Raw genomic sequence first — 23,681 nt, 5'->3', positions numbered from 1 at the left:
ATGCCTATTAGCTGTTCCCCTCGCTTCCTTTGTCTGCTTTCATGTAACAGTCAAGATAAAAGGTGGGATAAAAGGAAAGAGCATCTGAGTCAACATCTTTCTTGTCAACAGAAATACAAAAACATCAGAGGTTGCAGGACAAGCAAGCAGCCTGTGATGTGGGGGGGAAACCTATTGAAGTGGGAGCATGGGGAGGTTTTTTTTTTTTACTCTCGTGTTGTGTTTCTATTCATCTCTTTCAGCGCTCTTGATTAAAGACAAACCAGCATGCTGATACACACAGATGCAAGCGGCTGACTTTCCTCTCTCCGATATTACTTGTGATTCCTGCTGCCGGCAGAGAAGAGAAGGGTCCGAGCTCCTAATGACAATGCGTGACATTGACATCGCTGCACAGCTACATTAAAATAAGTGAGGTGTGGGATGTACACGGTAATTCTCTCTCTTTAAATGCCAACCTTGTTTACAAATGCGACACCGGCTCTACCAGATATTCAATGAGCCAGCACTCTTTGTATATACAGTAAGTGGGAAGCATATAGCGATTTCCCTACACCCAAAAGATATCAGCCTTAGCATTTTCTTGCTCTGAGGATACACAGAAAAGGGTGGAAAGGAATATAAAAACGATGACACAAAAGAATGAGGAGCTGGCGGAGCACAGCCTGAAGATGGTGAGCTATGATAGAGCAGTTGTTGTGAAATTGAATTGAAAGGGTTGGGTGACAAATGTCACAGCGATTGCCACTGGTTTCGGATCAAAGGGTAAATAAAAAAAGATAAACTACAGTCACCAAAGCTGGAGAGCTGAGAAAAACGTGGAATATTCCTCTTTTTCATCTGCAAAAAAGAAGAAGCAAGTGTGGAAATTTCCCTAAATAATGTTATAGATTATATTTATGACCCCAATAATAGAAAGAGCAGCACTTGTATAGAAATTACAGCTTTTAATATCACCTTTCAATATCCTTCCGCAATGACTTTGAAAATCGAGGGTGTTCATTTCACACCACTATAGCGAGAATATATTAGAGAAAAAATTGAACGTGTGATTTGACGGAAAGCCTGTCAATTAGAGTTGGAGCCGCAAATGTGACGCCCGGCCGGGAAATCAGGAAATATCACCTTTCTGGCTGTCAATGACGAAGTTTCCTTCCTCGTTTCCAGCTGTTATGGAGTAGATTATACCATCGCCATCTGGATCTTTGGCCAGAACTGTGGCGACGAGGGTGTTTGGCCCTGCGTCCTCAGACACAAAGGTTCGATACCTGCAAAGAGGAAGTTTAAGTGCAAGAAAGTGAGAAATTTAATGATGGAAAGACACACAGACGGCCGGTATGAATCATTTACACAGTCCGAAGCATCACCAAGCTGATTAGACTTATGGTTGTGGCTTTTACCTGTCACTATGATTTAACCCGTCCTCTTAGCTAGCCAGACTGGAGACAAATGATAATGTCTACTGGGATGTTGAAGCCATTGAACAAATGGTGCTTCCACATACCCAACCCACAGTGGGCCATTTGATCCAGTGCCTTTTAAAATGTCAACAGTGATTTGATTGCTCTGTGGTGCTGGGCAGCAAGATGCCCGGCGAGACACGGGAGACTGATATACCGCTGTGGTACAAAGCACAATGGGGTGGAGATGAACTCTGTGACTAGGAGGATGCAGGGATGAAGAGAAATGAGGGGGAAAAAAGGTGAGAGAGGAGCAGGTGACGAGAAAAAAAAAGAAGGCTGCTGCCATTGGAGTGACAGGTAAAGTGATATGTGGGAGTGAGCGAGGAGGAAGGCTGATGGAGGAAGATGGTAAAAAGGGGGCGGCGTTCTCCCGGAGTTTTGAGTTGATTCGTCAGCAGAACTCTTCCCCTGTGAGATTTTGTGCTTGTATCGTCTCCTAATGCTGATGTGAGTGTGGAGGTATGTGTGTCGGAGGGACGGGGCGTCCGTGTCTGTGGTGAGAAGTCAGAGGTGATTGATGGTTTACAGAAGAACGCTGATGGGTGATTCATCTCCGCCAGCCACGGCAATCTCCGTGGCAACATGAGTGACCTGTAATCTGTCACCCGACTCAGAGGCCACCTCTCCGTAGCTCCGTGGGATGAGACGTATACATTCCCTCTGCTTTTTCCTCCTCAAGCGTCTCCCTACATCTCGCTGAACTGTGAAGTCGTGCTCAGACACAGAGCACATCAGCCTGTCTGCCTGACTGTCTGCATTTCTATGGGCTCTCTGCCTGTCCATCCCTCACTTCAATCACTTTTAGCCTCTCTATGACTCACTCAGATGTGCACTGAGAGGACATGCCAAGAAGCAGAAGCCTGTCCACTCGCATGTCCAAGTATTACAATCAGTCTGAACGGAAGAATCATTTCATAAACGTCACTCAGAATGCATCGCTCCGCCTCCAAGTGCCTCTTTGTGCTGTTTTTGGACAACATGTCCTCTTCCCTTGCAGCATTTATCTACATCTCGGAAAGCTGCGTTTTGATGAAGCGCCGAACACACCCCGCTTGGCAAAATGCCTGCATTTCTAACTATCTGTCTGCTGCTCTGGCATGAGTATTTGTCTGACTGTCAACAGGCTTCTGTGTTTATCTGCATATCTGACTGGCTGTCTCCTGACTGCTTGCCGTGTATGTCTTTTGGTATTCTCTACTTGCTTGCCCTGCAACCATGTTTCAGTGTGTTTTTTTTTCCTATCCTCGGTTTTGTGTTTGTTTGCCTACATCTCCACCTCTCTGCCCACCTGTTTGTTTGGCTCTATGTCTAGCCACCCACCGAGACTGACACCTGACAATGCAACAAGAGCGGGTAACGGAGGTCCACAACAGTCTTCTGTGAAGGTCACTGAAACATGACTGACAGGACAAGCAGCTTTACTCATTTGGGGGAATAAATGCAGCGGAGCCACAGTGACAGTTGCTGCCCACCCACTCATACAGCTTTGCCAAAAAGGCGGTCAGGGACGCACTGGATTGCATCCATATGTCAGTTTGTTGGATACCTTTAGAGAAGGCCAAAAATAAAGCCCAGAGAGTGCGGTGTGGATGCTTGAATTCACTAAAATATTGAAAAGGGAACGTTTTCAGCAGCCCTGCAGACCCTGTTATGAAAGCAACGATGTCACACTCGCTGAAAAAAGTGTGAGAAATGAGAAACAGATTGTTTCGATGCCAGATGGTGGTGATTAACACGGCGCAGGAAATACACTGAATTTATCTCACTGGTAGTTTTACTACAGCAAGTTTTGACGCAAGTTGGCCACTATTCATGACAGGACTCCCAGCATCAAATATTTTTGCGATGGAATAGCCTGAAGGAAAGCAGGTCTGTGATGTGTGATGTAACGGCCCATATATCTATGATGCAATTCCTTGTCTGCTCAAAGAGCAAAGCTTTGATATAATGAAATGTGATCAGCTGGTGGATCAGAGACAAAGCAGTGGAAGCAATGGGAGCATTTTTTAAACTTGCCATTTTGGTGACAAACATTGATCTTTGCAGCTGAGCTCTGGTCATGATTAAGCCTCTGTCTGAAGCAACATTCAACCCACACAGAGACTCACACACACTGAATATGTCTTGCAATAGCTCTGATTTACTTAATGCACTTTTATGTCTCAGCCTTGCACTTTTTATTCTCATTTAAAATAGTCCCAAGCTTTGAAACAATATTTACAAAACTGCCATGATAAACCACTGAGTTTGGTGTGAGGTAAAAATGCCAAAAGACTGCAAATAATCAACAAAAGGCTTTCATTAATATGAGAATTCGATGTAATGAGAGGTGTTCTGTTAATATAAGGCTACTCACACTGCCTGGGAGAATTCAGGGGCTTCATCGTTGACGTTTGCCATCCTCACCCGGACCGTGGTGGTGCCGGAGTGAGGCTCGTCCCCGCTGTCCACCGCCATCACCACAAATTCATACAGATGGTTGGGCCTCTCGTAGTCGAGCCGGCTTGCAGGGAAAACTGTCCCGTGGGGTGAAATGCTGAAGTCCGGGCTCAGGGTGTAATAGGTGAGCTCGGCGTTTAACCCCGAGTCGCAATCCGTAGCCAACACTGTAGGAGACATAACAGCAGCACCATCAATTAACAATTAATGGAAAAGAGCTGATGAGATGGCGTGAGCAGATGAATATGTTGACATCTATGTAGATCATTATCTCTTTATGGCCTTGCGAAACATGTAATAAATCATGAGCTCTGACAGCTACAATTACTAGAACACAAACTGTGCCCTTCCAGAGTGATTACCGTCATTTGCCAAAATGAGCTTAAAGATGGCAAAAAGAGTGAAATGAACAATGTGTGAGTGAGTGTGGAAATGATTTTTTTCTGAGGTAATTACACAGAAAGACTATAGATTTGTTTCTAATGTGAGATGACATTTTCTCTAAGATTGCAGCCTCAGACATTGAGTGAATTTCACTTAAGCTCACTGTTTCACGCACACGACCCTCAAGCTCATAACACTTGTATAATCTCGTGTTTCATCTTCTGATGTGTTTATTTTCCTCTGCGTCAAGCATCAGCTCCTGCAGCGTGCCTGTGCATGTCAGTGCCTTATTCTCCATCTCGGCGTCTTATAATACATTTCAGGACTGTTAATTTGCCATACACTCTTTGCATTTAGCTCACACAATGTGACGGACTCGTTAGATGTCAAAGGAATTGAGATAGTAAATTACCTTTAAACTTCCCTGCCACTAATTCTCTGCAGTTTTTATTTTTTTATTTTTTACCATCAACCTCAGTTGGTAAAGTTGAAGTGAAAGCCTCATTGTAAAGTATTCATCTATGTCTTTGCCCTGTAGGTGCAGGAAGACGGTGTAATAGGGGTTTCACTCCCTCACTGTCTTAAAACTTTGACATTTCATTAGTTAGCTGAGCAGCCCACCAGATTAACAAATTAACTCAGTCTCTCTGTTTTGTTCACATTTTCCCCTCCTCAGTCTAAATTAGGGTGGTTTTCTTGAATTGAAAAGTCATACATTTGCATGGTGTTCCAGCTATCGTCTATTTGTAGCGGAAAAAAGATCTCGCCTTCTCACTTTTACTTTTCCAGCTCTTTCAAAAGATTCCCTGTTTCCGCTCTCTCTCTACCTTTTTGATTCTTCCACTGCTGGGTTTTTTTTTCTCCCTACCATGCTGGTTGCTTCATCTTTTCTTGATGCATTGGTTTGTATTGGTTGCCATTTTCTCCCACTGCTGGCTCTGCAGTGCCAACAATTTTTACCACTCCAGGCTGTGTATTCCAATGTTTTCAGATTAAATTTGTTCAATTTTTCTCAGTCAGAATGCACTCGAAACAATCGCCCAGCCGGAGATTTCCACATATCACCTATTGTAGCCCCTGGGGGAAGAAGAGTCCCACAGGTCCAAGAACATTTTGACAAGAAACAAAGTGAAATGTAAAGCAAATACAAGCGGAATGATGGAGCATTCCTTTGAATTGGTGTACATTTTCTTGAACATTCAAGTGAGCCCCTGTTAATATATGAAACTGTGGTGAATTCTCACATCCTGTTCTTTTGCTCTTCTGCCTGCGCCTGTAGCTAAATGCTGTAAAATGATCTGAAACGTGCAGCATCTTAACGCTTGAATCTCAAGAGTGCAATCAGAAGTGATTCTGTTTTCAGCCGGTAATGTGCAAATCAATTTTTAGTTTCATGAACAAACAACTGTGTATGATTAAAAACCATAAGATAATACATTTCGACCCTCCCTTCAACACAGTATCTTTTTAATTGGAGTTCACTTTTACAAGACAAGCAGCGGTAACAGTAAAACATATGCTCTCAGCCTCGTAATTAACAATTATAAGGCTGTCTCGTGCTGTAAAAGATAAATTGACATGTCATTATTCATACAGAGCATAATAAATCAAAACAATTGCGTGATGTCTTTGTAGCGGGTTGTTTTGTTCGGTGGTTGTGATGCAAAAATGGAAGCGCTGTGTGTCTAGAAACAAAGAGACCTGAGGCTGGAAGTGGAGCTTAAGTTTTCCTCCAGAACACATCTTGTGTTTTCATGTGACTTTTGGGATAGTTTCTATCTCGCCTTCACAAGGAAACAGATGGAAGCCAAATATGTGGTCAGAGGATTCTCACCCTGCAGCAGCGATGTTGCCGTGGTTACAGTCTCAGGGACTCCATCCACACTGTAGATGGACTGGAGGAACTCTGGGACACAATCATTCTCGTCCGTTATCAACACCTGAACCTGATTAGCGCCGGCGTGATGGGATAAGGAGGGAAGGAGAGACGAGACAGACAAAAATCAGAGTAGGAAGATACAAAATGAACCCCCTTTCTTAACGCTCAAATCCAAGAAAAAACCCTCCAACATTCTCTATACAGGAAGCTGACCCCAAAACTAAATCTAAATTGCATTTTATAGTTCCCCAAGTTGCCAGTTCAACACATCCTTTATCTTCCACTTCATGATTTTCCCGAGTCAAAAATAGAAATGTTCTGAGCATGTGTGTGTCTCACTGTGTGTGTTTTCGACAAAGGCCCTTAGCCGCCCTCCACCCCTACAAGCTCCCTGTCACCACTGTGTGTAAAGTGTGAAGTGACAGCTGAGTAATAGTCCTGAAATAGCTGGGATAGGTTTTCCCGGTCTCCATCTCCTGCTCCGCAACATGCAGCTGAGCAGAAGTGAGTTTTTTGCCTGCTAAATCTGTGCGTATGAAGCAAGTGTCTGACATGATAATTGAGTAACAAAACCTTTGAATTAATAATTTAAAACGAAACTGAATTCATGAATAGTTTATCCAGAAATATTCATTTGTGAATGAAGTTTTCAGATTTGGAGCTCTGCCTCAAAGCGTGCTCTATATTTTTGCGCAGTTCATCTCTAGATCACACTCTTGACGAAAACCGTTTATTGAGACACAGAAACAAGAGGGTGAAACAAACGGCGGGGAAACAAAAAAAGATCACTTGGGCCTCCGGTTCTGTTGTTAACATTTCAAAACTGCTCAGCCATAGCATTCCTTCAGACAGTCACAAACTCTGCTGCTCCTCCTCTGTGGTTATCGCCAAGCGGTGAGATGTCAATAGGTCAGCACTGAGTTCAGATCATTGATGGTAATGTAGCCTTGCCAGTTGATAAGAGCCACATAACATTCAGATGAAAACTTGTCTGTCTGAGAGCCTTTTCAAAGTCCAGTGGGAGAACCCACACAGCAACAGAGCAGACTTTTTTATTTTTATTTTTTATTTCAGTTTGATTCACCGCAGTAATTCCTGTTTGACAGATGCAATAATAAAAAAAAAAAAAAAAAAAAACATCACAGTGGACCTCAGCTTTGGGTTCAGTTGACCAGAGTGCATAAACTCTTGTGTGACTCGTATTTGCGGCCTGAATCGCTCTCTAATTAAACTAACCTCTGTGGCAGCGCTCAGGCTGCCAGGCTCCTCGCTGGCTCGCACCATCAGAAGGTAGCGGCGCTGGTCATTCTCATAATCCAGGGTCCTGGTCAGACTGATTTCCCCCGTCTCCTGCCGAATGCTGAAAAGGCTGCTGGGATTGATCAGCAGGCTGTAGCTGATTTGCTGCTTCTGGAAGGAAATGGCAAACACCACCAGGAAGCTGCAGAACAAAGAGAAAGCGATTAGAAGAAATGGAAAAACAGTCTTTGCTATTTGATTTTGAGCTGCACCCGTGATGAATTAGAATCGAAATCCTCTTTTCCGACATCAGCACTGTGCTGTAATGAAATCAATTACTGTATGGCCCATTGGCTACGTGCTTCAAACACGGTCAATCAGTACTTGTCAGTTGTGTGTAGTAATGTAATACTATTACACAGATATCAGTGTCTGTTTTTATGGTTAAGAGAGTTTGCATTCCCCAATAATGTGTGTTGATGACATGTCAATTCACACTTGAGTGCACTGCTGTGATCAAAATGAATATTTATTAACACTAGCTTTAGCAAGTCGTGTTTGAGATTCAGCACCTAGTGTGTGTTTGCATGCAGGGGGTTAAATTGAGATTTGTAATGTGGGGAGCCTGTGTGGTTCCAGGGTTGCCATGGGTGCACATGACTGCCTGCAACACTGACAGGCAAAATATTTCTGCATACAAAGGCCAGCATTTTAATGAAAAACAATTTGTCGGTGCTAAAGAGTAAGCCTATGATCATTTGACAGACCATAACAAGGGCTGGTGTGTGCTGACGACCCCCTGCTCTGTGTGCAAATCAACCATCCGATGACAATAGAACCTCTCTGTAAGTGCACTCTGCTGTGAATCGGTCTTAAACTGAAATAATTTTATAGCAAGGACATGATTAAACTACCATGCATTCTCTGATATTTTATACAAATGACCAGTGGTATTTGAACTTGAGCTTTCTAGGTATCTACGTTTTTGGTCAAATTTGGCATGTATTTTTAATTTTTTCCTGCCGGAAATGGGACTATTTTATATTTATTTATGAAGCGAAATGATGTCTGTGTCAGTTTTTGACCTATTTCTCTGCCAACCTTTCCATCCATCTATCCATGCCACTGGTGCCGTATGACTGATAAAAGTCAGGGTTGATCTGCAAGGTGGATTTTGAGGAAACCACTGACAGAATGCAGTAAAATCCCACGAGACATTTGATATTCACAAGTTACAACTTTTTATATACTCTACAGCTGCTATTCGTCCAGTCTTATTGGATCTAATGGTATGAATGAGGACATATTTGAATCATTATCTGAATTATTAAGCCAGGAAATTGTAGAAATATAGTGAAGCTGGATGCTGAGGAGTGAATGTGCCGAAGCTGAGACGGTATTTCTGCACGTCTGCATTTGTTGTTGCACGACTTGTTTGCCGAGATATACACGTCTGATTTTCAGCAGTTCATATTATCATATCAAGAGGTGTTTGTAAAACTATCCTCCTGGGAAACGGTCAGCGCATTCATCTTGGTGTTTGTCATTTTACAGAAAATAAGTGTGCTCAGAATACGCTTTTTTCTCTGCTTTTTTTCATATGTGATTCATTATGTTGTATTCTCCAGCATCAGGCAATTACACTTCTTGAGGCAACAACAAAGAATCTGACAAAGAGTGTTGTCAGTGATGATAAACATATGGGAATTGACTACATTTGGACGAAATCCCTGGCATAGCTCTTAAACTACAAGAAAGGACTTGCGGATGATAATGCTGTAATTTCCTTTTGACAAGACTAGATACAGTCACACAGTGTTGGAAGCAATGGAAGAAGAACAATATATAATTCATGATGTTTTTCCCGTATCATGTAGTCTGAATCTGTTTGTATATGTGAGTGGATGCAAACACTTGCTGTACTCACGGCTGTCCTTCGGGCGTGTTCTCTGGTATGGAGATGGCGTAGCTGGTGTTGGTGAACTGCGGCGCTCGGGCTCCCGCCACCACAGAGAGCATGGCGGGGGCACTACGGCTCCCCATGCCGTCAAGAGCCACCACGCTTAACAAGTACTCTCTCTCGCTCTGAAGAACCAGCCCTGTGGTCACCACCTGGCCCGTCTTCTTGTCTACAGCAAAGCAGCCGTCACCGCCTACAGGGAAATAACAATGACATTAGTGTCTATAACTGAATCCAAACCAGTCCAATGGTGCTGACTTGAATACCAACTCAGAAATAGTACTCAAATGGCCAATTTGAAAGTGAATTAAAGCTAACAATGCATGTTTTTAAGAGATTACTTAAAGTTCTATTCAAGTATAAATGTGCATTTACAATCAGTCTTTTTGTTCAATTCATTTATGTAACGCGTTTAGACACGTTGGTGAGATGAATAAACTAACTCATGAGGAAATGGTTTTGACAAGAGTGATAGAACATTTTTTTGCTGTCATTAAAACCTCTTCATAGTACAGTCATTGTTCACCCTGCTCCGACTCCACTACGGCACAACACCGACTGGATTTAGATGTTTGAGGCAGCACTATTAAAATGACTTTTTAAATTGCTATTTTGTTTGAAGGCACTATGGTAGATATTCGACGGCGACGCTAAGCTGAATTTACATTTATACTTGTTAATTTAGCAGCAGCTTTTGTCCAAAGCAATGTACTAATGCGTAGCAGTAGTTCATTTACAGTTCGTAGGAATGAAATTAGAGACTTCAAGTTATTGCAGGCAGCGAGTGGGAGCCAGTGTAGAGTAACTGGAAAAAACACATTCTGATTAACTGACACATTTTGAAATACTGTACATCCTATTCAGCTTTTAATTTCTCTGCAGACAAGAACTGATGTCATTAGGCATCACATGGAGGATACTTTGACATGCACTCCCTCCTGATTGTGGTCCTCCCCATGTTTATGTTTATGTTTATGTTTATGTTTATGTTTTTTAAAAATGGGACAGTTTGTATTCATGTACATTTCCACATACATATGAGAAATTGTAGCCGTGCAGCTAATTTCCATCTTGAGTCCCATTGGCAGATGAAAAATACAGAAATTACAAATAACATAATACCATAACTGAACATTGACATACAAAAAAGAAAAACAAGTGATAACATATAGTGCACAGAACAGACAAAAGCTGGGGGACCAAGGCAGCTACCAAGCAGTGATTCATTAACATTTACACATGATTACATTGCAAATATCTCTTTGCTGCTATTGCACATATCCCACTATCATTATTGCTAGTGGTGGGACGCGATTAAAACATTTTATCTAATTAATTACAGGCTTTGTAATTAATTTATCACAATTAATTGCAGATTTGTCAAATAGCAATATTTGACACAATAAGTGAAGTTTTTCAATTCAAATAAAATTGTGTTTGACAGTTGAATCAATGAATAGACATATACGTGTTTATAATTTAAAATTTATGTAAAAAAAGGAAAATGGGACATACAGAAAAAAGTGATTTTGATGACTTAAAGCCTGAATTTAGTTGTTTTTTCCACTGTATGGCACATAAAATCAGCATAAGTAGTTCAAGGAGCTTCAGAAAGTTGAAAATCCAGAGATTCATTCTGTTTTCATCTTTTCTGGGTCAGATAAATGGTGTAATTTTGATGGTTCTTTTTATAGGAATATCAATTTTTATTTATGTAATTTTTTTATAAACAAAAAGTTTACAATTAAGTTATTAGAAGAGATATTTTTGTTGTTTAGGTTGTTCCTCCTCCAAGGAGGCAGAGCCTCGACGGAGTAAAAACTTAAACCACAAAAATGTTTCATTTCTATTTATCTGCATTTTTCATCTGTCTGCTACATTCACAGATTACTGCAAATCTAAGTGCAATTATAGCGATTTTATTCAATATTTTAAGACTTTCTGTAAACTCAAGCACTGTCTAGAAAAGTGGTCTATTATGGGATGGCTACACCGTTAGCCGTTAGCATGACTCGTAGCTAACGTTAGCTCTGGTGCTAACAGCAACATGTTTTACATTGAGGAGATACCGTCGGCTTGAAGTGCTGCAGTGATCAGAAAACTCTTTGTGGTACAATTTGCACACAACCAGGCTTTTATCCAAGCTGCCATCGGGAAGATTTTTAAAAGGAAACTTTCTGCCCCACAAACTCAATCTCGTCTTCCTTCACTGCTTGCTGGTGCCTGACTTCACGCAGGGCTTCCTGTGCTTCTTCTTCATGGCTACAAACAGACTTTAGGTTCATTACCGCCACCTACTGGGCTGGAGTGTTCATCAGCGTTACTGGTGGTGCAAGAAATAAGGGAACTGAGGAGGGTGCAATTAATTGCGTTATGTCTAACGCGTTGTTTTCGCGGTAATTAATTAATCGAAATTAATGCGTTAAAGTCCCAGCCCTAATTATTGCACATTGGTATACTACACTTATCCCTCTGTCACTCTAATATAAGATTCCACTACATATATCCCTCTGACACTATTACATATAATTGTATTGCATATTTCCCATTGTCACTATTGCACATGATAACATTGCACATTTCTCTTCATAACTGTTACACATATCCTGTTTACATTACACATAATGACCCTATACATGTCCCTTTTAATACTATTTCACATATCTCATTATCACAATCGCTCATGAGCCTTTAACACTATTACACATGATTGTATTGCATAATTGCCATCCACCACACCACAAAAACTGCTCATGAGCAACTCTAGGAACATTACAGAGATCCCAGGGTGTTGACCCAAGCTCCAACCTCAGCATTTACAAAAATTGCCTGAACATGCCTGATCCACATAGACCCCACCCACAACCCACAGGACCCAATAACCTGATGCTACAGGATAATCCAAAGGTTTGGTGTCCATGTTGTGATTGATCAGAGCTGATTTGGTGTCACAGGGAGGACATACACAATATTTTGCCTGGGGTTTAAATGTTGTGCCTGATCAGTGTATAGTAAGACCAAGGGAAGTGGTGTTGGGTAAAGTTTAAGGGACCAAATGCGGATCCTTGAGATACCCCAGTTTTCAGGAAGTAATGCATGGACTCATGGATTCTTTGTCAAACAAGCACCCCGTGAGGTACAGTGACAGTATAACATGGTATTAAAAACAAAATTAAGTTTTAAAAACAAAACTTGAACAGAAAAAGGAAACACTGCAATTAAAAATATTTGTAGTTTGAAATAGTTGTATTGGTATTGAAAAATATATATATATTTTGCAGTGACAAAAGATCCACAGGAAGAAAAAAATGCAGATATACTTCATTTTTTCTGTCCAGGTTTATGTTAAATGTTAAATTTTAATTTTCAAACTGTACTGTAACTGTTCTGGCCCAACAGTGAGGCTATAAAGTAACACTGAGCTCAAGATGACTGCTTTGGATGTTTGGATGTAGTGGGCAGGAATATTTTGTAGTTCTCCAAAAACTCAGAAAAGTTAAAGGCTGCCAACTGGTTTAGCAAAATAAGGACTGATTGAGGGCTAAACTAATTTTGTATACAATTCAAACAGTGAATTTCATGTGGCTATAATTTAGGACGTATGTGAATCAGTGCCTTACTCATGTTTAAACTGTCTTGTCAATAGTTTTACAGATTCATGGCATTTTTGTGTGACTGTCCTTATTTTGACAGCATCCCATGGTACTGCTACCAATTTTTAACATACTACACAATGAATATTGATCTGAATCTTGACTTTTAAAAGAATAAATTGCAAATCATATTGTGAGAAAAATTGCAATTACATGTTTTTCAAAAAAATCGCTCAACCCTACTGATTGCTGCACATCACGTCCTGCTCACCTCAGGATTTCAGGTTTCAGTGGAAATATCAGCCTTTGTCCTCAGGAGCTTACTTGTTCCAAAAGCAAACACTGATTAAGAAGTCAAACTTGGAAAATCATTTTCAACCGTTAGTTTTCAAACAACCAGAATCCCAGAGGAAGCCTTTTCAAACTGCCAGTACATCCTTTCAAAGCTTGCACAAAAGGTTTTCTATAGGATTTCTGACATTATACTGCATGTAAAGGACTATTTTTTTGAACAGAAATTTTCATGAATTGGTTGAATTGAGGCTGTAGGTGACTATAACCCCTAGTACAGTCCTTTGTGTTATAATTTTCCTTTTGTACATGGTATATACATACAGTGGTACATTTTCTACACATACAGAATATGAACATTATGTGTTGTTGCACACCTGTTTGAACAAGACAGCAGATGTCGGCAGCTTAATTGCATCTGCTGTACATGCAATCATGAATGATTTATTTAACTAGCTAGCACTCTTGCCAGCTTGCATCGGGTGAAATGTACATGTAACAGTAATGAACAGACATCGGTCATAATCACTCATCGGTCGCAATCAGTCTGCTGCTGGCTGACTCATTATACTGAACATGTGTGTCCTTGTTACGGTTGGAAACGTCTTTTTAACTTTACATTTTCAACTTTAAAGGGTACATATCTGGTTGATGGAAGGCCCAAAAGGTAACTGTGAGTTTTAAAAAGTAATCAAACACATTAACTTAAGTGTATTAACAAATAAGTAGTGCCAAATGGGGATCCCTGAGGACAATAAACTAATAAAAGAATCATTATAAGTAATGAAATTGATAGTTAAAAAACCATAGTTACAAGTAATTTGCATGTTGTGTAAAAGAAAAGCAGATACATTTCTTTACTATCCACATTAGAAGCATATTTACCGTCCTTTCAGTCTGGTATCATTTAATTTTCAGTAGTTTCAAGTAACCACTAGTTGTATTTCTGTGTTTCCAAACTCCAGAAATGGCAAATCTAGCCAGTCTTGATCTGCCTGCCATTGCTGCCTAAGAAAAAAACCCAACACTGGTGCCATCCAGAACTATATTATGGAGATATATTCTGGATTTATCACAGCCAAACACATCTCAGAGCTCTGGGAAACAGAGCAAACCTCCTCAAATCTTTCTCTTTGCATACTCATCCTTGTACAGCCTCACAAATGGTCACAATTGTGCCCCCCCCCCCCCATCACACCATGTTCTGATCCTGCTCTCACTGCATGTCAATCACATACATGATGCACTGCTTTAGTATCTTTTCTTGTATAATACAACAAAAACATTTAATTTGAAAGTCACAAAACATCACATCCTGAAGTTTTGCAGCATATCTCTGGCTTTGAGCATCATCTCACCTTAGGAAGGAGCAGTATTTAGGGTCAGCAACAGAACACATGAGGAAATTTATCTGCGACAGCCCCATTACCCCTGATAGTTTGTTATGTTTTACATTAGGACCCATGGAAAATATAAACTCAACAACTAGTTCCATCTATTAAAACTTCACCGGCAGACCTGGATGCTTTTCAATGCATGGGTACTTTTAAAAAGCACTAATTAAACCTGAAACACAAAAGAAAATTGACAGAAGAAAGCACTTGTGAGAGTGCTTTCTTCTGCCTGCAGACCCCAGAGAGTATAGCTCTGGGGTCTGCAGGCAGCACAGTTGGTGGGATGACGGTTAAAGGTTTGCTCCCGTGTTATCTGAAGCAGATTTGAACATGCTTGAGATTAAAATGAAACAGGACCCTGCGCAAAAAGATGAGTGCACCTAGTAATTAAAAACCTTCAGAGTACCTTTAAAGGTCGGGAGAAGTTCTATACCAACACTATGGTAGTCTGACATTCAATAGGATGACTTTTCTACTGTCTCTGTGGCACTTAGCCCTTAGATCAATTTTTATTACCATACAGACTGCATATAAAAAATGGATGTAGCCACTGTGGTGTTACCCATTGGTTTGTGGGCTAGAAGCCTGGACAGGACATGATTAGCCTGGGGTGGATGTGCCTAAGAACTTGAGGACACTCTGCATGCCCATATGGTGGTGGCTTGTTAATTGCACCCCAAAAACATACCCTGTTTAATTTTACTCTAATTTGCACCACAATTTACAAAATAAACACCATGCTGAATTGATAAAGGCTTGAAACTAGCGACTGAGACCATAAACTCATTAGGAAAATGTTTACTGATGTAACAAATCAAGTGAGAAGTAGGATAATTTTCTCATAGACTTCTATACAATTTGATTTTACCAATTGCTGTCCATTTACGTCGCTTCCACACTGGCTTCACTTTTCAGAACTGGAGCCTGCATCCATCTTGCACATACCGTCTGGTTTATGGTTATTTCTTCAAGGCAACTTTTAAAAATTGCTCACAAATTTACAAAGGTCTTAAATATGCATTAAAAACGCATGATAATTTCTTAAAGCAGCTGTGCGCCGTTGTGTCTTGAAAATATTACTCAAAAGGGAGTAAACAGTGCTTTTGTTGGGGCTGATTTCAGATGCAGATTGATACACATTTGGTTACAGCAGCAGTGAAATATATGTGGGAATAACTCAGAAGGAGCCACAGTGTTTATAGTAATGAAGGAACATATGACCCACTCCAGCAGCGAGGCTCATTGAAGTGTTTTCTTTTTAATCATTTTGGAAATCATTTCGGTGGTCTACAGCACAGAGGAATATAATGTATCAGGCAGCAGACACACAAAATACTTACTTGATGGGATTTATTTCCAGTATGAATCATGTGGAGTATTGCCAGGCTTATTCTTCTGTACAGTGTAGAGGTTCTTGTCCTTGACTTCCTTTCCCGTTTTCTAATGTAAAAGCATTTACTGCATAGTGAATACTTTATTTACACTGTGGTATTTCTACTTTCCCTTGGCACAAAGTTTCTGTCTGTGCATTAGTAGTGCAATGGAAAAATAGTTTGATTAGTTTTGTCAGTATCATCTGTTTCCCGCTATTCTGCAGGCTGACAGCTGGGAGGAATAATGCCTCAAGAAAGGTATGAATGTGCCAAAGGCGATGAGGAGGAAGACGGCCAGCAAACCAAACATGGACATAAACAATGTCCGATTTTAAATATTTTAAAAATGGACCTCGCAAATCATTTATGGGGAAGAAAATACATCTAACACGTTTGTAAGACCTCAAGCATGCATACAATCCACTTTGGTGAGAAACTGCATGTAAACATAACTTTTGTTTGTTTACAAGAAAACTCCACGGGGTACGTTTAAATAAAAGATCTAAATGCTTTCCCCTGCTGCTGCTAAAATACAGAAGAAAAAAAATGGTCAGACAGACTGACCTTGATAATCAAGAGGCAAGCTACTCCGGTTCCATCTCGAGGTCTTTAAAGTTAAGCACTGGATAAGAGGGTTAACTCTATATATTTGAAGTCTTGACAGTGGGTCTAGATTACTTTGAAAAGAAACCATTTAGTTTGGTTTAAGGTGAATAACCTCGCTGCTCACAAGAGTTCTTAGCATGGCCGCATAGACAATGAACAACCTCGCGGTGTGGTGGGGAAGCTGTGCGAAGTACTAATGCGAGTCAAAGGGAAATCAGTAGTGTTTTGTAAGGCCCCACCGGCAAGATTAGCACATCCCCCAATATCTGGCATGCCAACAAACCTCTATCCCCTCAACCACCAGGGGGTCCACTACTCTGGCAGACTTCCAACAGCCCACTCTGTGTGTGTGTATGTGTGTGTGTGTGTGTGTGTGTGTGTGTGTGTGTGTGTGTGTGTGTGTGTGTGTGTGTGTGTGTGTGTGTGTGCTTTCTTTGTGCATATGAAACAGAGAGGAGCAGACAGATAGACAAGAGTGCATGATAAGTGCATAAACAAATGTGCGAAGGCCTCTGGCGATGTGTGCGATTGTGAGGGCGAGAGTGTGTTTGTGCAGGAGAGAGGAAAAGGGGGCAGTGATTGCGACGCAGCGAGAGACAGGGTGACGGAGAGACAGAGAAACTAATGGACACCTAAAGAGTGTATGAATGCATGAATGAATGTGTGAATGCCCGTGGCTGTCTGTCTGAGCGACTGTGCTGGTGTCTGACTAGTTGTATTTATTTACAAGGCTCTAGTACTTGTCAACTTATTTTAACAGCAGCACATTCTATTTAATGCAACTTCTGTACATCTTGTGCGTGCGTGCGTGCGTGCGTGCGTGCGTGCGTGTATCAACAGCAAAAAGCTTACCATCTGACAAAAAGTATTCCACCTCTCCGCTTTTGCCCTCATCACCGTCATGGGCCTGGAGCTGGTAGACAAACGTTCCCGCCGGGGCCTCGGGGGACACTATAGCCAGGTACGGGTACGGCTTCATATTCCACTCAGGGACGTTGTCATTGACATCAGTGATCTTCAGCTTCACCTTGTTCAGGTACCAGTCTGGGCCTGGGGGATAGTGCAAAGATAGTGACGGAGCTGTGGTTAATAAAAGTGACAGCTGTCATGTAACTGTGTGTGTGGAGGGGAGACGAGCAGCCAGGGGAATCCAAAGCACCAAAAAACAGCGAGTCAACTGAGGGTACAGGTATATGAACTATAAATCTTCTCTAAGTAGATGGCAAAATGTAATACTTTGGGATTAGAATAAAAGCCAAAGTTTCTTGTGTCTGCTATGTGGAACTGATACCAGAACAGCTTCGACTCAGCTCAGAGATCTGGTAAAAAAAAGTCAATTACCACACTATCTTTAACGGTGCAATTTACTCGCTATCTTTCCACTTCATTTTGCTTTGCCATAGCTGCCAGGCTTAGGAGATTGTTGGGTGTGGGTGTCAGGAGGTCCTTTTTTTGGGCCCATGGTAAAGGTTGGTGGATGTGACATTGTTCATCCGTTCTCCATCGGGGCTCCCATCCAGGCATCCAGACACCCAGGGCTCCCATGGGAGAGATCCTCAGCCACAGTCTCATCTACCTAGTCTGGGTAAAGCTACCTTGATCTTCCCAGAGGGGCGTAGGGATGATGCCTCAAGGCTGCAGGCACTTTGTCGCCTGCAAACTGCCTCACTGAAGTGAATAAGAAGATTCCAAGAATCCAATTACCAAGTCTCTCACCCTAAGCCGGGGCAGACAGCACGAGAGCACAGCAGCGCCCAAAGAGAGACGGTGTACAACTGCGTGTCTATGACAGCAGCGTAGCGTGACTTTAGCTGAAAGTGATAGCAGGGGATCGTTATCCACATTAACCACAATGACACAATCTGGAAACTGCTCACACAAAAAAAAACCTCCCGACGCTGTCACCGGCCCCCCGATCTAGGGCACTTTTGGTGTTGAATTTATTCCTGCAAAGTGGAGCAAGTGACAGAAATGTGAGCTAAGACACTATTTCCGCAAATATTGGCTGTGATCTTGTGTCAACGTGGCATGAAGGAATGTCAGAAGAGCTGCCAACCAGTTCAGTAGGCTGTGATCCACAGAGGCCATCTGCCTCCACCCCAGAGAAGAAGAACCCCCTGCCAGGGCAAACACACACAAGCACATGCATGCACAGTTAGTAACACAAGCACAAAAAAAATGACATAGCGGCAATTCATCGTGTCACACCCAGACACATGTTTGCACACTTGACATGGCTGACTTCTGCATGTCTTTTTCTGTCTTTCCGTCTCTCGCTCACAAACACGCACCAGTGCACTCTTACGCACAGAGGTGGGTTACCTAAGGGCTAAAAGTAACTATGGATTTCAAATCCCATTATGTAAAAGGTCTCCTGTTTGTGACCACAGGCTATATATGTACCTTTTAATCCAAGACAAAAGCAGCAGGAGTTTGCGATGCATCCTCTCACTACCTGAGGGCTGACTCAACAGATGTGTCTCTGCACAGAACAGTTCTACTTTGCTGGTTTCCTTAATCTTCTGTAACATAATGTTCCTCCAAAGTCGATTATAGCTGATAATATAAAACTGTACATCAGTAATGAGCGGTGTGTGCGTAAAGCAAAGAGTATGAAGTCCTCAAACTGTATGAATTGCCATGACAAATCTTTTACAGCACCTTGTTTTCGCTCAAGTGAGTTGGAAAGCAGAAAGTAGATGCTGAAATCATAATTCCTATTTCTTTTTTAAATGGCTTACAGTTAAGATGCGTTTTTGATGGAAAACACAATGTGTTGCACTCCAGACTAGCTCTGGAGTGTTCACAACTGAAACACAATAGCTATAAAGTGTGTGACAGCTCCTAAAAGGATTGTTAGAGGGATAATAACAGAGAGAAGGAAGAAGCTAGAGGAGAGAATTAATCTAGCTTTCTGCTCAGGCTTTAAAGTTGCTCTGTGGAGAGAAAAGTTCTGACTAGGATCTGACAATAGTTCGTTTTGGATAAATAGCCACTGTATCGTGGGGGCAGAGAAACTAATCAATGTTCAGATGCTATCTCCTAAAATGTTGACAGCGGCAATTTATGCACTTTAAGCCAGATCATCCTGCCCTGTAAGACGGAACAATCCTTTCGTGATGAATAATGAGAAAGGATAAAGATTCTATTGGAAAAGTAGAGAGGTTTAAAAGGCACTTAATCAAAAAGAAATCAGAACTGCGGCACTTAACATTTAGTTGACTATCAAATCTTTGTGGGGAGTGGCGCAAGACACATTCCTCGCCTCCTGCTTGTTGGTGTCTTTCCCAACCATGTCTCAGTGGTAATGGTGGTGATGATTTTACAAGGCTCCATCTAATTAGCTTGTTACAGAGAGACTAATCAGAGCCAAGGCAGATAATTAGAGCCTATCAGCTCTGGAATGATAATGAAGAATGTGCGGGGGCGTGCACGTGAGCGTGTGTGTTTGTGAGGTGAGAGGCTGCGGGGGTGCGTATAGGTGAGCGCTGAGTGCACGCCGCGTGTTCTGAGGCTGCGAACGGGTGTGATTTTCTGTGATGTGGTGAGTTAAGCAGGGAGCGGCTGTGAGCGATGCCCCACTAGCGCCAAACCGACACATACCGCCTCACCTGACCGAGACAAAAGATGTGATCAAATAACGAGCAGGGGCTCACGGGCTCCGCTGGATTTTTCAAAGTCAAATATGCTTTCTGCTTCTCTGTGTGATGAAAAAGCGACTCTATACTGTACTCCACAATCCCATAAGGATAAAAGCATCTGCCGGATGACTAACGTAATAATGTAGCATAGAAAGTTGGGAGACGGGTGAATGTGTGCTGTGCAGGGCTCAGTGAGGACAATGACTCTGTGGCATTTGCACGTGTGTGCCAGTTGTGCATGGCTGCGTGTGTGTTCTATATCACTGCGAACCCTTCTGTTGATGTTTCTTGCTGTTAATCCTCTCCTTGGGTACTTGCTATATAAAGCTGCTAAGTGGCTTGCCGGTATTAAAAAAAAAGTTGTCTCAAGTGCTTCTGTGCACATATACACTGCCCACAGTACAAGGACACTGAGTGTGTGTGGGAAGGGGATGAGAGGCAACAGAGTAAAGGAGAGAGGCAGATACAGAAACACAAATATCTACAGAGGCAGAGAGAGAGAGCGAGCGAGGGGGAAGAGGCAGGCAGCGTGGTGGAAGGAGCATTGTGTGATGCTTAGCAGAGAAACGGAGAATAACATTGCAGAGACAAGAGCACAGGGGAAGCACATCAAACAGCAGAGCACAGCAGTAGATGGTGGGAGAAAACGTACACAGTAGCAGATCACGAGAGGAGAAAATTAAGAACGTACGATATAATTAATAACACAGGCTTTCCCTTATGCATCCCTTGTTCCTACTACTTCCATTTGAGTGGGGGGAGGGAAATTAAGAAACAAATATTTCTGTGTGGAATTAAACAAATTGCGTCTGCAAGCATAAATATCAATGGCCCGTGCGAGACGTGGAATTTCAGGGGTGCTTTTTTTTTTCTTTTTGAAGCGGCGTGTGAATGGAAAGCGAAAATCAGCTCCAAGGGGCAGTTATGAGGTCCATTAACCAAATGTTTGCACTGTTAAGGAGGCTCTATTCTGAGCCAGGCACCCCTCCCTCCCTCCTCACCCCAATCTCTGTGCTTAAAGCAGAGTGTGAAGCCGTCAGCAGGAGATCAACACGCTAAAAGCACTGGGGATGGAAATCTATTAACTCAGGGATCTTGGTGCCATGAACACACAGACACACATACACACACACACACACACACACACACACACTGGACTAGCTCAGGAATGGCTGACACACTAACCATTCGAACACAAGTGAATTCACTTTCTTCCCAGGACAATTGCAAACAGTGGACGCCTTCGAGTTCTGCTTAGTTTTTCACTTGAAATTTGCATCTCTGCAGAAAATGCACGTCCATGTTCGAAGCAGCCAGTGTGTGTCTTTTAGCAGTTACATTTACAGCAATATCGACATCACAGTGGTGCGCCTTATAGCTGCAGGTAATGAAAAATAATAAACATGTCAAATACAGTTTGCAAAATAAATGTGGCCAAAAATAAAAGCAGCAGCTTCTGTAACACACTATGTGGCTAAACTTAACTTCTTTAATGTCTATAAATATTAAAAAAATGATTTAAAAAAATCACAAACACCAACAAAACAGATTTTGTGCGAGATTTTTTCATTCACTTCGAAACAGCTGGAGGCAGCAGCGAGTGGTCGGCTATATTTAACACCATGTTGGCTGCTGAGGGAACTGACTAATGTTTGTTTGGTCAAAATACATAAAAATGCATTATTATAGGTTGAATAAACACATCACAATGAGCAATGCTATCATGCTGTTTTGCGATTTGTTTCACTTTTTAGTGCAGGTCTGACTTCCTCATTTTGGATCAGATTTCTCTCCACTAAGGCATGTTTGTGAATGTAAATATTCTCCTTTTAACTGATTTATTGTCTTTGCACACAGGGACTGATTAAGTCACATGAGTTTCTGTGTAAATTGTGGACCCTTGTGGACTTAAATCAGTATTAATTATATTAATGCTTCTTGACTATGAAGGTATTTAGCGTCTCATCATTGATTCATGCTTTTGTACATACCATGACACTGAATTAGGGATTAATGCTGCCCCCTAAACTCGAAATCAAAATCAAAAATGAAATATCTTAAAAGAGGCTTTTGAGTCAATATATAATTGAGGGACTTTTGAAGTCCATGGGATATATCTAGCATACATTTTTATTAAAAGTAAAAAAAAAAAAAAAAATGCTAATGTTTTTTCTGTTCATTATGATCATGTCTTTACAAATTCCATAATTATTTATTGTGGAAACAATCACTTATTAATAAAAAATAACTGGAAATCACTAAAGTGTCAATTAAATACCTGTCCGAATTTAATAACAACCACCTTCTAATTAGCTAAACAATAATAAAATGAGCTCATACAGAAATAGTTTTGATTGTGTTCATTTTATTCAGTTGAGATAATCATGACAGATATTTCTTTTTTGACAATATATCAAATTTTACATGGAAAATAACAAATTAGTTATTTAATACAAAGTCGTGTTTGAGTCAAGTGTGGATTTATCACGTCAACAGATTTACTACAATATCTTTAGAAATAACTTTCAATTTCAATTTTACTCAATTGTATATATAATATTTAGAAGAATCTTTCTGTAAAAATGCCATGTGTGTTTGGTTACAGGCGGCCATGTTGATTTTAGGCCTGAAAACAGCAAAAATGTCAATTATGTTACAAAAAATTATACATTGACCCTTTTTCCTTTAAAAGCTGCTCACCAAATGAAACGTGTTGGACTGAACCCCTGTGTAATGTGTTGCTGTGTCTGAGGAGTTGGACTTAAACCCAGCTTGGTGTGCGACACAGTTGTTGAAACAAATTGGTTGTGCATCCCTGCAGACCAGCAACTTTTTTCTTCCACTATTTGCATATAGCTGGATTCTGTTTTGCCTCGTGTTTACTGAAGCCAAATGGTGCCCACATGACCGCTTCATTTTTGTGTACCAGCTTTTTCCTCGACTGCACCCGTGACTGCTTCTGTTTCTCCAACGGTGGGCAGATTTTTTACGGTGGCAACGGACACTAAAAAAGAGACACTGGGACACCGGTGTTGGAAAATATATATAAATATATATTTTTGTTGCTGTTGTTGCTTGTCTGCTTGCATGATTCAGATATTATTCCAGATACCTGCAGCGAACCCTGCAGCGTTTCTCACTTTTTTTTAAAATGCTGAGCATGTGTTGTCCAAATGGCAAACATGTTTTGTTAGCTTGTGTTTTCTTTAAGCTGCAGTGGGTTGAGCTCTTGGGGCTGCTGTGGGCCTCTGTTGTCTTTATTGTCCTTCGTAATTGAGTTACATCAGTTAAAAGTGGTGGCTGCAAACTAAAAGAGGGCACACCAGCTGCATCTGTGTGGGTTGTGTGCATAAAATCGGTTGTTAATAAGGTAAGCTTTGATTTATTGTCTAAGTCATGGGGAGGTTAAAGCAGCTCCT

The 23,681-nt window shown here is 41.3% G+C and overlaps 1 protein-coding gene across 1 annotated transcript in view; it reads right to left on the bottom strand.

The window, feature by feature from the left end:
- si:ch211-186j3.6 (neural-cadherin) overlaps positions 1-23,681 on the bottom strand; it is a 96,132-nt gene that overhangs the window by 46,959 nt on the left and 25,492 nt on the right. Inside the window, exons 2-7 of the mRNA XM_023299979.3 lie at positions 17,474-17,671; positions 9,332-9,557; positions 7,402-7,606; positions 6,121-6,232; positions 3,820-4,069; positions 1,126-1,268 (exon numbers count right to left, since the gene is read on the bottom strand). Of these exons, the coding sequence (XP_023155747.2) occupies positions 1,126-1,268; positions 3,820-4,069; positions 6,121-6,232; positions 7,402-7,606; positions 9,332-9,557; positions 17,474-17,671 (1,134 nt within the window). The remainder of the gene's footprint in view (positions 1-1,125; positions 1,269-3,819; positions 4,070-6,120; positions 6,233-7,401; positions 7,607-9,331; positions 9,558-17,473; positions 17,672-23,681) is intronic.

The sequence above is a fragment of the Amphiprion ocellaris genome, chromosome 3 (assembly GCF_022539595.1).
Source record: "Amphiprion ocellaris isolate individual 3 ecotype Okinawa chromosome 3, ASM2253959v1, whole genome shotgun sequence".
Taxonomy (NCBI): Eukaryota; Metazoa; Chordata; class Actinopteri; family Pomacentridae; genus Amphiprion; species Amphiprion ocellaris.
The sequence above is the reverse complement of the archived record's forward strand: the minus strand, read 5'-3'. Positions and strand labels throughout refer to the sequence as shown.